General features: G+C 50.1%; 1 protein-coding gene across 1 annotated transcript in view; it reads right to left on the bottom strand.

Moving 5' to 3' along the window:
* Positions 1–10,744: 10,744 nt before the first annotated feature.
* ARK2C (arkadia (RNF111) C-terminal like ring finger ubiquitin ligase 2C) overlaps positions 10,745–14,810 on the bottom strand; it is a 102,210-nt gene continuing 98,144 nt past the window's right edge. Inside the window, exons 7-8 of the mRNA XM_060029540.1 lie at positions 11,452–11,558; positions 10,745–10,943 (exon numbers count right to left, since the gene is read on the bottom strand). Of these exons, the coding sequence (XP_059885523.1) occupies positions 10,826–10,943; positions 11,452–11,558 (225 nt within the window). The 3' untranslated portion in view covers positions 10,745–10,825. The remainder of the gene's footprint in view (positions 10,944–11,451; positions 11,559–14,810) is intronic.

Genomic DNA, 14,810 nt, shown 5'->3' with positions numbered 1-14,810 from the left:
CTGCTGTGAAAGCCCCTTCGAAACTGTTATGCCTTCCGTTCATCCGGGTGCACTTCATCTCACACAGGGCACCCCTCCACCTGCCTCGTTCCCCAAGTTCTCGGGACCTGGGTCGGTTGCCCACAGATCTGCATCCAGCATGTTACCCTCCAGCAAGGCCACACCCACCATACCCTCTGCTGTGCCTCCTCTGGGGCTGTTCCTGTGCTCTTAAGTCTCCTCACCACCGTCCACCCCTCCCTCCCACCCTGTTCTGAGGCCCCAGGCTTGGAGGGTATAATGGTCAGTAAAAAAAGTCAGACAGAGAAAACAAATATGGTATATCATCACTTAGGTGTGGACACTAAAGCAAACAAACAAACAACAACGACAAAAAACAGACCAGACCAGTCTAGCCTCCCTGCTTTGAAGGGGCGGGAACTGAGGACCAGAGCAGGCCTCTGACTCACCAAGGGTCCCACAGGGGCAAAGCTGCACTTGCACTCGGCTGTTTGACGCCCTTCACGCTCTGCGGAGGTGGGGGAGACATGCACATCGGTGGAGCGGGGAGTCTTGCAGAATCCACGTGTGTCAGGTCCCATCCCCACAGCCCTGCGTCTCTGCGCTGGCACTGCCTTCCCTTGGGGCCCTACACTTCTCCTTCCTCCACCCAGGCTGCAGGCAAAGGTCGAGGGAGACCCACTTACCAGGGTGTTGGGGAGAAGGGTAGAGAAAGGAGGAGTCCCTGCTGCCCTCTGCTCCCACCTTCTGCTGCCCCCAAGCCTGCCCTCTGCCCTGAGGAAGGGGTTCCAGACACCCGTGAGAAGCCCCCAGGGGAGGGGTCACTCAAAATCTCACGCCGTCTGCCTCTGGGCTGGGCTTTACCTCTCAATTCCTGCCTCTTCCTTGCAAGCCGGCACAGGAATCCCCCTTTTGGCAGGGCAGAAAGGAAAACTGGGATTGGGAGGAACAAGCAGGGCGCCCAGGGTGCAAACTTGAGGGAGGCGCTAGACCTCAGGCTTGTGCAAAGCCAGGGCTGGCACCCGAAGCTGGGGCTTCCTTAAACATTGCACCCAGGGCATCTCTCTTGCCTCACCCTCAGCCCTGGCCCTAGAAGAAAGACAATCTTCTACCCAAAGCCCCCACAAAGCTCTGTACCCCAACAGTCCGAATTCCAAGGCTGAGACCCAGCAACCAGCCATGGGGAAGATGATGACATACCCTTCTCTTGGGAAGGTCCCTCCTGAACCCCTCTCACCCTAAGGCCCCTGCTGCCGACATGGCCCCTGGTCATCACTGGGGTGGTCAACCATGGCAGGTGACCCTGGATGCCACCTCTCCTCCAGCCAAGACCAACCCCCTCACCAGGGCTCTGGGTGAAGAAAACAAAAGATTTTTTGAAAGGATGGCTTCTTGAGTGCCAAGGTTTTATATCAGTGTGATCTTTCCTCCCTTGATTTAGAGATAAGTCAGCATTAAAGAACATTTGGAGAGAACCTTAAATGTAATGCTACAAATACAAACAAAGTACTTCCAAATAAATATCCCGGAGGTCCACATTAAAGAAAAAAGACTCATTCGCAGTTAGCACAAGCTACTTCCACAGGAGCTGTTGCACCAGCGTCTAAGAAACACTTGCTCTTAAGCAGGTTACACAAAAGCCTTCCATCTTATTTTCTCAGCTCTTTGGCTGAACAACACTTTTCTTCCAAGATTTTGATATAAGTACACTCAGCCCAGTTCAGATACACCCCTTCTTGAATTCTGATTACGTGGGCTCCAATGGCATGAGGTCAGAAGTCCTACGGGTGCCCCACTTCCTGAGGACCCTTGGTGTTGTGTGTCTGTCCTGAACAGGTGCCCCCATTAGTCCCAGCCACTTGACAGAGCGCAGCACCAAGCATCACTCACCCACAGACACCAAATGCCCTGAGTGAGGGCAAGATAAAGCTTCCAGGGACAGGTGGGGGACCTCAGCCCTGGACAAAGGGAGTAGCGGAGCCTAGAGGAGAGGAGATTTGACATGATGGGCCTGAGTGAATGACTTTTTAATGGAGGAAAGAACATTTTACCCCAAATTTAAAAGGGGAACTTTGGACCCTGGGATGGTGGAGGGGGTGGGAGGCAGTGTTGCTAATGAGCTGGAGGGAAGATGCTTCCAGCCTTGAGGACTCAATGTGGCTTTTCTTCTAGAATCTCCAGCTGAACGTGGAAAAGACTTTTAATGGAGCCGCGATTCCTGGTGTCTTGGTGTTGAGGCCTCAGTCACCAGCCCTCCTACTGGATAGACAATTACCAGTGGCTGACCATGGTGTGGAATGGCCAGAGGGGAAGAGCAGACATGGATGGGGCCTGGGAAACTCTCCAGGAAAAGGAGATGGAGAGAAGGACAAGAGGAGAAATACTATGGAAGGCAGGGATTTAACAAAAAACAAAACAACATCACCATCACCATCGTCTACATGGCTAATATTTATAGAGTGCTGACGATATTCCAGACAGTGCCTTACACACGTGAGCTCATTAAATCCTCAGAAAGACCTATGAGGCAGGTGCTATTGTTATCCCCACTTCATAGATGAAGAAACAGAAGCACAGAGAGTGTAAGTAACTTGCCCAAAGTCACACAGCTAACAGGTGCCACAGGAAGTCCAAGGGCAGGGGTTCTCCTCAAATGAAATGTTAGCTGGAAGCTCGAGGTATGTAAAGGTGGAAGAACTTCAGCTGCGGCTGGTTGGGGGCAGGGAGGGTTCTGGGACAGAAAGTGCTCAAGAAGTGCAGGCCCCGCGGGAAGGAACCCTGCTTGCAGGTGAGGCTTTGCAGGGCAAAGGGGAGTGCGGAAAGGACAGTGCCTGGCGGGGAAGGCTCTGGTTTTCTGCCTCCAGGTAATGGAGAGTGTGGGGGAGAAGAAAGGGCCAGAGGCCAGGTGTCATCTTGGGGCCACGCAGTGTCTGCTGGGGTGCAGCAGATGGGGAGGCCTGGGAGTGAAGCGAGGACAAGGTGCAGGTTAACTTGCTGGGTCACCTTGACTGGCCACGGGGCGCCCAGATTAAACATGATTTCTGGGTGTGTCTTTGAGGGTGTTTCAGGTGAGATGAGCATTTGAACTGCTGGACTCAGTAAAGTAACCAGCCCTCCCCTGTGTGCGTGGGCCTCATCTAATACCTGGAGGGTCTGGATAGAGCCAAAAGCAGAGGAATGGAGAAAGTATCCCCTTCCTGCCTGTCTGCTTGAGCTGGACATCGGTCTCCTCCTACCAGCGGGACTGGGATTTTCCCCACCGTTCCCTAGCTCTCAGGCCTTCTGGACTCAGACTGAATTATACTGTTTGCTGTACTGGGTCTCCAGCTTGCAGAGGGCAGTTCATGGGACAGCTCAGCCTCCAGAATCATGTGAGCCCATTCTTCCTCAAAATAAATCTCCACATATATAATATACATATGGTATATACTATATATCATATCAGTCCCATTGGTTCTGGTTCCCTGGAGAGCCCTGACAACCACAGCTGGACTCTGTCCTCCTCGACCTCCTGAGGGTTATGGAGACTACGAGTCACAGGCAGAGCTTGGGTAATTTCTGAGAAGTCTGTCCTCCTGGGCACTGAGATAGGAGGTGGGAGAGGGGTGGAGACGCGCAAGGCTGCCCGTTGGCCCACGTGTTGGATAGGCAAAAAATCCGAGGAAAGAGAGCCACTCCCCCAGCCCCAGAAGGCCATGACCCAACAGAGATTAAGTAGACAAGGACAACAGAGGTAGTCCGGGGAGATGTTGGGGGAAGGAGCCTGGTCTGCCATCCTCATGCTTATATTTGGCAAACCGGGGACGGGGAGTGTCCACATGGCTGGCTAGTGGCGGGGCAAGGACTAAGAAGCTATGGTTCCCGAAGGAAGAGACACAGGTGGAACTGGGTGGAAAACAACAGACAGCATTTTGGATCATCTCACTCGAAGGAGAACTGGGGATTCTGAACATTCATTAACCTAACGAAAACCATGGACTTTAGTTAATAATAATGTATCAATATCGGCCCCTCCACTCTAGCAAATGCATCTAACCAAGGCAAGATGTTAATTACAGGGGAAACTGGGTGGCCATGAGAGAACATATGGGAACTCTCTTTATTTTCAATTTTCTGTACACCTAAAACTGTTCTGAAAAATAAAGTCTCTGACTTAAAAAAAAAAAAGTTCATTAATATGGGTTCTGCTTGCAGTTTATGAGAGAAAGCCATCTTCCAGTCCACTGACCCACACTTTTCTGAGAATAGACTCTAGACACCACAAAGAGTGTCTGACTTTGGGCTCTTAGGAAGGAATAAAAAATCCACTCCAACTTTCAAAAATCAAATCCCTTCTCTCCTATGGAGAAACTGAGGAGTCTCCAGTTCAAAACACGAGCGGTTACATTTGAAATTGATCAAAAATGGGAACTTTCCGCTTTAAGATCCATAAAGTTCAGGAAACAGGTTAATGAGATGATTCTTCACAGAATAGAACAGGTTCTTTGAGAGATAAAGAGGTAAAAGAAAATAATAGATAAGAGAGGAGGAGGAGGGAGAGGAAGGGAGTTGGGAGGGGGAGAAGTGGGGAGGCTGAAGGGGCGGGGAGGGAGAAGGGAAACAGGTGAAGCACAGGGAGAGGATGAGGAGACAACAGACACTGCCCCGTGTCCTGGATGAACACAGGTCTGCGAGCGGCTTTCTCTGGACGTTTCCTGGGTGTGCACAGAAATAAGCACCCTCCACGAGTGAGGTGTAGTTAGCAATGCAGTTCATTTTTATTAGTTATAAATAAAGTACAAAAAATCCACCAAAAGTGAATCTAAGCATTTACACAATTCCTAATGTCTCCGCCTTTTCATTGATGCACTATTGCTTTAATATTCATAATAAATATTCTTCTAGCTTTCTGCTATAAAATAGTCTATGTAGCAAAATGTTGCACAGCACAACAGAACAGAACAGCAGGAGGATTACAAAAAAGGACAATCAACACTGAGGATAATCCTTTCACTTACCAGGGGCAACCAAATTACCCCCTCGAGGGCCTGGTGTCGCTGGCTCCAGAGCTGAGACATGAGCCACTGACAAGGCCAGGGGTGGGGCTGGGGAAGGGGAAGGCTGGGGTGAGGAAGGGCGGGGGACAGGCCAGCCAGGGCAAAGGGCACTTCCCACTCCGACCCCACAGAGCAGCATAAGGCATGTCTGTCCAGGAGCCCTGCCAAGGGGCAGCGTCCGCCAGGCCCCCTGCCAAGGGGCAGCGTCCGCCAGACCCGGCAGTGTGGTGGTTATGCACCAGTGGGCAACTCCACAGCCTGCCTTCACAGAAAGCAGGTAAGCACGGCTCCAGGGTGGAGGCAGAGGGGAAGCTGGGCAGGCAGCAGGCCGGAGGCCCAGGGAAAGGGACCCACAGTCCAGCCAGAGCAAAGTAGGGGCTTAGGCACCCTGCACGGCCCAGCCACTCTTACAAGCCTGGCCTGGCAGCGTGGTGAATCTGGGCCTCCGCTCCCTTCCCAATCAGCACCGACCCAGGGGCCTCATGTGGAGGGTGGATTTCTCCACCACGCAAAGGCAGTGATGTCAAGAGGCAAGAGGGAAGGATGAGCTGGAAAGAAACGGGAGGCGGCGAGGCGGGATGAGGCTGACATGCAGAGTCGGAGCAGCTCAGAGGCTGCCCCTGGGGACAGGGACCTCCGCTTTCCTTTTGGCTCAAAAACTGCTGGGCTCACCGCTGTGCCAGGCTTTGAAGCTACTGCTTCCTCAAACTCTCCCCTCCCACTCCTCCTGGGGGGCAGTGAGATTGGAGGCCCACACCCATTCTCCACAGCACTCCCTCCTGCCCACAGCCCCCTTGGAGCAATGGCAGAGGGTGAAGGAGATGCTGGGAGGAGAGACCATGGGTCCAAAATCTGTGCCCCAATCTGCTGTCAAGGGCAATGCCTCAGCAACAAAGCCTCCTGGAGAGGGTAGGATGGGGGTGCCAATGCCAAATGCCATAGTCTGGGGCTTATAGTCTGCCAACCCCGTCCCCATATCTAAGAAGACACGGATTTTAGCTCACTCTCCAAATGACCACTAAACCTGTGAAAGCACATGTCCAGGGATGTGTCCACCCATCTCGCTGCATGTAAAAGGACAGACATCCTTCCAGGTTTCTCCTTTGAGCAAATCCGCTGGATAAATTCTCAGTCCACTCTCTTCCTCTCCTCACCTCTCCTTCCCTGTACCCTCCCTTTCTTCTCTCCTAAGAGGATGAGGGAGCACAGCGTGGTGGGCTCCCACCGGCTCTGTGTCATATTCTATCCAAGTCTGAGGGACCCTAGAGAAACCCTCCAGTTCACCTTCCTCACCCCAGCCCAGAAAACTGAGACTCAGGGAGGCCAAGGGACTTGCTCAAGGTCACGGGGAAGTTTGCAGAAGAGCTGCTGAAAACCCAAGCCTCCTGACCCCCGGTTCGGAGCTCGTTCTAACAAATCAGGCTTTTGGCTCTCAGATGCTCCTGCTGGTAATGTCCAAAGGACCCAGTTCTGGAACCAGAGAGATTTGCAGCGCAGGTGGAGAGAGTGCCCCCGGACCTTCCTCAGAGGATGGGGGCAGGGTGGCCTGAGGTGTGGAAACAGGGAGAAGGAGAAAAGAAACAGGCTAATGATGGGGGGTTGAGGAGAACGGGCAAGGATAGCAAGTGAAAGGCTTACCCCAGTCTGCTGACGAGTGCAAATTATATTTATATATGTGCTAAATACAGTCACTATATTGGAGTTTTTCACTAGGATCACAGCATACAGAATCAAAGGTTTGCATTTCGTATGGAATGTATCCAAAGAGGCCAGCACCACAGTAGGACAGCTTGCAATCACACACCCTGATAGTCTGGACGAAATAAAGTTCGCGGAATTTTATTTAAGTTTTTTTTTTTTTTGTATTCGTAGTTGTTTGTCATCGTACCAATGCATGCAAAGCATTCCACTCCCAGAAACAACGCCAAAATGAGGTAATAGGAGTAATAAAAAAAATTAGTATCCTTTCTAAATAAATAAATTATAATTAAAAATGCAAAACAACTATAAAAATAATTAAATAAGAACCCACGATATCTACAAGTTAGTCATAAATTATGATTGTTAAATATAAGGCATTTAAACTCACAAAACCCTGTAAACTAGCAACGTGCCATGTTTTTTGTTTTTTGTGTTTTTTTTTTTTTTCATTTTTGTTTTTCTATCAGCTGAAATCGCTCTAGCATTTGCTCTACGCGCGCGCAGGAGATGAAACACGAGGGGGGGACCTGACAGACGTTGCTACAGCCCCACGCGGGGAGTGTCTGTCCCGCCGGTAGGCGGGGGCTTGGGGGATTTCTTCAGGAAAAAAAAATCTGGTGCTTTTTCTTCACCGTTGAAAAAACTGTGCTTGTTCATTAGGCGTAAAGAGTTAAGAATACTTGCACGGAGGCTGGAAACATTTGCAGAAGAGGAGCTTGAGTCCCGCCACGGGTAGGGGGCGAGGGCTGGGCCGGGGGCCCAGCTGGAGGAGGAGCCCAGGCTCCGCCCCCGCCGCGCCAGGTGGCCTGGGTTTGTGGGTTTCGAAGATTGGCGTCCTTGGCGACCCGCTGCGGCCAGGGCTGCAATGCGGCAGGAGGCCCAACTGGAATCCTGGGGCAGCTCTCGCCCCAGAAGGCACTCATGCGTCTCAGTCAAGAAGGGGCCGAAGGACGACAGCGGGCTGAAGCCAAAGCCTGCCTGTTCTCCAGTCTTCCCAGGCTCCCGGACGTCGAGGGAGGGGAAGCACAGACCCCTCTCCTCTCTTCTCACCCCGCCTGGCTGCCTGCTGAGGAAGCGGGTGGCTGGGAGGTGCCCACCTGCAAGGTAGGAGGGCCCCAGAGAGATGGGCATGGGGGGCTCCAGGATCTACCCGCAAAGTCAGAGCTGACCTCTCCCCTCTGGGTGACCTTCACCCCACTCACTGGCTAACGTTAGCCCGGGGCACTCAGGGAGCCTGCAGAGAACTGGGGGGAGGAGGGGACCCATCCCACTCTCAGCCTATGATACAGGCATTAGTGCCTTCGGGGAAGGTTGTTGTCAACAGCTTGGTGGGCACAGAGCTCTCCCACCTTGAAAAATGTGTTGATGTTAGGGAGGATCAGAGAATGTGATTGTTGGAAGGAAATTTAGCAAGCATCCAATCCAACCTCTTTGTGTGCAGCTGAGGAAACTGAGGCCCAGAGAGAAGGAGGCAGGTTCTAGAGCTGCCCACTTTGTCAGTCAAGAGCCAAGACGGAAGCCAGACACCAGCTCCCGTTCCCTCCGGCCTCCCCACCAACCCACCACCTGCTGGCCTTGCAAGCCAGCCTGGGAGAGAAGAACAAAGGACTGAGACTAAGTGGGGAGTGACCTTCCCTGGACCACCCTGCCTACCTCTGGGTCAAAGCAGGGTAAGGAGAGTTCCCAACTTCCTGGGGCTGCTAGTAACTAGCTCTCTCCAAAATCCTGACAAGTACTTAACCACTCACGGGCTCTCCAGCCGTTGGCCCAGGAGACACTGTTCACACACTGCAACCACTGAATGGGACAGTATAATGCTCGTGCCATTAACCTCGGATCAGACTAGCCGCCCTTTGCGCACTATTGCCTTAGCTCCTCAACTGGACTGTAAGCTCCTGGAGGCCAGGGATGTCGTCTCCCTGGCTGTTGTCTCCTCCAGAACCTGCACTGGCAGGTACTCGGTACGGATGGTCTTGGGCTGAGTGTGATCCTTGAGTAACCCTCCTTCCAGAAGCCATGACCCCCCACTCTCTGCCTGCAGGTGTCCAGAGCAGCCATCCCTCCACCTGACAGCTCCACATGTACTAGAAGGTTCTACCTCAAGCCAAAATCTGCCTCCCCATCATTTTTACCCATTGGTCCTGGTTTTACCCTTGGTAAGCAACAATGCAGACTCAAATTTTCTTAACCTTATGGAATTTCTTCATATATGTGATAAGTATCCTGTTCCCCTTAGTCTTCTCTTACTGATATAAAGGCATTGAGACTGGGGCAAGGGGTGAGGGGAGGGGGAGGCTTTGAGGGCAGTGCAAATGCAAGAGAGAAGGAGTGAGCAGGAGAGCCAAAGGAAGAGAGCAGAATTCTAGCTGAGCTGGTGTTTTCCACAGATGGACAAAGAAAGTTGGGTTGGGGTTGGAATTTGGTGGACTTTCGCATCTCCATCCTCTTGTCCTCCCATCTCTCTGCTCCCTTTGAGATTCAGAAAAATTATGGAGTGGTTCAGAAAAACACACTGTATGGTGTCACTTGGAACTTCCAGGTCTTGTCTCCCACCACCCCCATCCCTAAACCCCACGGAAGTTCCCAGGAGAGAGCACAGAATGCGTTGGGCAGAGAGTGTTAATCCTCACAACATCTAGGTGAGGTAGAAGAGGTGGAAATGGGGATGCACTGTTGTTTCTCCCCACTGTAAGGAGAAGGAAACTGAGGCACAGAGAAAGAAAGGGACTTGCCCAAGGTTAGTAAAGAGAAAGAGCCAGAGGCTAGGAACACAGGGCCTCCCAAACCCAGCCAAGGTGGTCTCCGGGCCAGGGCCATCTCTGAGGGACTTCATCAGGATTTGAGACATTCCAAAGGAAGCTCAAGGTCCTTCTCGAGGTCCACGGTGTTTGACCTCAGCCCTTGCGCGCTAGCTGAGAGCACTTTGGCCAAGACCAGGTGTCCATCACCTATGCTACTTTACCTTTAGCATCTGGTTAATTTTTTGCATTCGAGAGGCAGTGGCCAAATGGCCTCTTTGCGACAGGGCATAAGCACAGCCAAAAGGAAGAAGCTGGCGTGAGCAGGGGTATCCTGGCTCCGAGGAACCTGGGGCAGCTCTGGCTGAAAGCTGACGCCTCCTGGTTCAATGTGGAACTGGGGGGAGGGGGGGGATGGTTGGAGCTAAGTAGATGGGCTCTGGAAGTGGGGAGCCCTCCTTCAAGACAGACCTCTCCCCTTCGCCTACTCAAATGCTGCCTTCCCAACCCCGGCTGAGCCCCTCCGAGGCCCATCTAAGTCCCCATCTGCTCCTTTTCCAGTCCTCCTCTTTCCTGGACGCCCCTCCACGCTCCGTGCACTGTAAACATGAGAAAAACAAAAGCCAAGAGAAAACAAAAACAAAACGAGAACCCCCTCCCGCCTCCCAACCTGGGTGAAAAAAAATCATCCTTTTTCACCGTAAACAGGATTTGGCTTTTTTCTTCACCTTTGATTCCTTTTTCCTTTTCTCTCGTAAAGACGGGAAGATTCGGGCTGTCGTTGGTTGGTTCAGTCAGGCACCAAAACAAGAAACTCAATGAGAACTATTTGGTGCGGATTCGGTAACAGCGACATGTCCACCACAGATGACTAGAGCACCACACACAACATTTTTCTTAAGCTAACATGCTCTGGCTGCCATCCACAGAATTAGCTAGAGACCCCTACATGGTTTCTACGTGGTCAAGAGGTATATATACAATCCTTCAAAGGACAGGATTGAGGGGCCGGGCTATCAGCTAGGACCTGCAGGATCACATCTAGATTCTCAGCAGCATGGGCCCCCCCTTCCCACCCCTGCTCCGGGCACTGCCAGCTCCCTCCCTCCCGCAAAGCAGGTGGATGGACATGGACGGACGGACGGGGCAGTCACCACTCTGGACAGGTGGGCCTCCCCCACCCCCTCCTTTCCTCAGACACGGATACCACCAACTCCTCTTTCCACAAAATGTGCTTGCAGGCTTTTCCTCTACATCAAATGGCTCAGAAGGCAAAGTTTGGCTGCAAGGGCTATGGCCGTGGGGGGACCTGGTGAAGGAAAATGGGGTGTCCACTGGCTAATTCCTCCCTCAGCTGTCAGCTCCCAGTTGTGTCTCAATGTCCACTCGGCAGATGGGGCATTTCTTGCTCATGGCGAGCCACTGGTCCACACACAGTTGGTGAAAGAGATGCATACAGGGTAGGCGCCTGGAAGAGAGGAGGGTAAGTCGGAGGAATGGTCAAGGAGAAGGGCCCCGGGCTGTGCCAGGAGCCAAGGGACACTGGCTCTACTCGGGGAATGAGGAGACTCACACCCAGGACCACTGGGGGCCTGGCCAAAGAAGGTTCTGGGGGCTCTGCCACGGAGTAAGGCTGTGGCTAGGATGGGAATTCAGGACAGGAAGGAAAGCCCCAAGGCCCTCCTCCTCCTGGCCCTCCAGATCAACCTGAAATGAAGCCAGGACTTTGTGTGAGATCCATTCAGGCCAAATGTCTCTCTGTTCTCCTAGCTTTGTGTCCGGGAGTCCACACCATGGGCACCACACATCTAGAATGTTCCACACCCCACCTTCCTAGGACAACCACAGAGCACACTGTGCACACTTGGCACGTTCACACACGTGCACAGGCAAACAAGCACCCCTGACACACGGTGCAGGACTGATCACCAATCCCCATGAAGGAAGAGGGGGGACTCAAAAGGCGGGGCTCCTACCTCACATCTTCTCCATCTTCCAGCAGAGACAGACAGATCGTGCATTTCTCATCTGTGTCTGACTCCTCCCCCTCTTCCTTCTTGCCCTTGCCATCCTGGGGTCTTCGCTGTGTGAAGCAGAGGAAGAGCACCGACTCACCTGGAGGCCCCTGTCTTTCATCCACAGCTGCCCCCTCCCTTTCAGCCTCCTTTCCCTGTGAGTCAGTCACTTTTTTTTTTTTTTTGCAGTACACGGGCCTCTCACTGTTGTAGCCTCTCCCGTTGCGGAGCACAGGCTCCGGACGCGCAGGCTCAGCAGCCATGGCTCACGGGCCCAGCTGCTCCGCGGCATGTGGGATCTTCCCGGACCGGGGCACGAACCCGCATCCCCTGCATCGGCAGGCGGACTCTCAACCACTGCGCCACCAGGGAAGCCCGAGTCAGTCACTTTTTAAGTTCTGAAGTAACACCCAGACTTCTGTGCGCTTCCCAGACCCTTCTCCCCGCCTCCTCCCCATGCCCCCTCCTTGCTTCAGGATACAGAGTGCAGGAGCGGAGCAGCGGAAGAGGCCAAGCAGTTTTTGTTGTTCCAGGCAACTTATGTCCAGGTCTAAACTTTATACTGTCCTAGAGGCGTAGAGTTTAGAAAGGAATTGAGTACCTAATGAACCAATCTTTGGAAAACTATGGCTTGTGCATAAACAGCTTCCTCTTTTCTAGTCCCCTCATGCTGTCCACTCCTCCTTACATCCTTTCCAAACTATATCCTTGCCTCCAGACTTCTCCCTCCACTTTCAGGTTCAGCATGCTTCATCTATCCATCCATCCATCCTTCCATCCATTCACTCTTTTTTCCCTTCCTCCCTCCCTTCCTTCCTTCCTTCCTCTCTTTCTCTGAACTAATGTCTATTCACTTTTTCTTTCATTACTAGACGAAGGCAGATTTCCTCAACTGGGCATTACCTCCTATAATTTGTACCACACTTATTCTATGTTGTTTGATCTCTCTGCCTGTCCAGAAATTTCCGTTAAAATAGGCACTAGTTCCACTGTACACCGGAAACTAACACAACATTGTAAATCAACTATACTTCAATTTTTTTAAAAAGGTATTAAGTTTTTAAAAAGGTATTAAGTTTTAAAAAGGTATTAAGTTTAAAAAGGTATTAAGTTTTAAAAAGGTATTAATTTTTTTAAAAAGGTATTAAGTTTTAAAAAGGTAAGCGCTAGTTCTAATATCATGTTAGACATCATGCAAGCACTCAGTTTATACTTGTTGACTTTAATTGTCCTGTTTTAAATTCTTTGCTAATTATTTGAAGATAGTTAACTACTATGTAGAAAGTTCCAAGCTCTTGGATGGTGTGGACCATGGCTCACCCTTCTTTAGATACTGCCCCACACTTGGTCAAGTACAAGGCACATCACTGGTGCTTAAAAAAATATTCTGGGGAGGAAGGAATGTAATCAGTGAATGGAATCAGCCCACTTTCTTGTTCCCATCTCCATGCTATGCAGTGAAACATTCTGATAATACCCATGGGAAGAAAACTAAACCTTTTCCCCCCTCTCCAGGGATAAGCAGACTTAAAGGTCATCTTGCCAAGAGAAATCTGAAGAGTCACAAGATAACGATCACCCAGAGAGTGACTATGACCTTCGGGCCAGGCCTAAATGCCAGGTCTCCCCAGTCTGGTCCCTGGTCCTCAGCCCCGGAGTCTGAAGTAGTCTGGGGAATTGTGTAACCTTATTAGAACATACAAGAAAATCTATACCTTCTGCTCTCAGCCTCCCTGTGCCCTATACACCCTACTGCAATAAGTTTACCCTTAACCAGAAAATCAGAATTACATCCATAGTCCCATATAATTGTCATGGGTTTGGAGTATGAATGGAGTCATGATGATCTGCCTGCCCAAGAACCCAGCCGTGTTTGCTGGTGGAGTGACCTTCTTTTAGTTGGCCCTTTGAGAAAAGGGAATTCCATAAAAAATACCATTGAGACTATTTTCTATTGTTTTTTCCCATCATTATTCAGGATTTCCTTTTTATAGTTAACAATTTTAACTTGATAGTCCTACCTTGTTTTACTATATCTAATCTATATTTCTTTAAACTATATTGTCTCTTTTCAAATCTTATCCTATTTCTTCCTTTGTATTTTTAATCTTTTAGGTCTTCCAGTTTTTGTCTTCTCTTTTCATTATCTATGTAACTTTTATTTTAACTATAAGTTTCTTCAGCATTTTTAATTTAATATGTATTTTAAAGGTTCCCACACAGAACCTTATGTGGGAACTGTCCCTTTTGCCCATACCTTCTCATTTTCATTAACGTTCTGTTTTCACTTTGATGATATTGACATTAAATTTGTATGTAATTTTCATATCTTTTCCTAATTCTTGTTTTTTTATATTTTCTTTTTGACTATATTTTTATTTATTCTTATCATATCATTGCTATTTTAAAATATCCTTTTTTGTTTTGTATTATTTTACTCTCAGTTTAAATTTTTAAATTTTTTTTTTATATTTTGGGGGATCTTAAATGCTATCACTTTGCATTTTTAATTCTTCTTATTCCTGTTTTTATAATATTTTATCCCCCTAAGTCTCCTTTTATTCCCATAATTTTTTTAGCTCAACTCTTTATGTCATTGGTTCAGTCCATTTTCCCTTTTCATTCTTAGCATTAGTTCTTTTCCTTATCTCCTCTCGGCCTGTTGAAGTAATGACAGCTGAAGTGTGCATCTCTGGCAGGAGTGAGCCCACCCTGGTCAGGAAGGTAGAAGTTGTTCCCGGGCTCCTGAACGTACCTCACTCCCTTCCACATCCTTCTCCAGAAGCTTCAAGCTCTCCCTCCAGAGAATGATCATTTTCTCCATGCAGATGACACACTTAATTACTGAAATACTGTTGTTTCCTCTATTAACATACTATCCATGACTGACACATAATAGATGTGTCAGTAAATGTTGATTGGAATCACTGATGGGTAAATCCAGTGCCTCCATGAGGAGCATAGACCAAGGTTCATGGTCTTTGACATTGACACCATGGGTACCTGGGCAAGCCTAGAATCAAGGTGAGAGCAGTCACCAGGTACTGGGCACCGTGCTAAGCTGTGTATATGCGCTGTCCCACTGAGTCCCCAGAGTCCCCCTATGGCAGCTACTAACATATCTTTCCCATTTTGCATGAAAAAGGGCAAGGGAAGGGCCAGAAAAGCCAAGTAAGCTGTCCGGAGTTACACAGCTGTAAGTGGTGTTTAGGGACTGAGTGTTTGTCCCCCTCCCCCCAAATTCATATGTTGAAGCCCTAACCACCCCTCCCCAATGTGATGGAGATGGGGTCTCTGGGTGGTAATTAGGTCTAGGTGAG

The sequence above is a fragment of the Delphinus delphis genome, chromosome 13, assembly GCF_949987515.2.
Source record: "Delphinus delphis chromosome 13, mDelDel1.2, whole genome shotgun sequence".
Classification (NCBI taxonomy): domain Eukaryota; kingdom Metazoa; phylum Chordata; class Mammalia; order Artiodactyla; family Delphinidae; genus Delphinus; species Delphinus delphis.
This window is presented reverse-complemented; position numbering and strand designations above follow the sequence as displayed.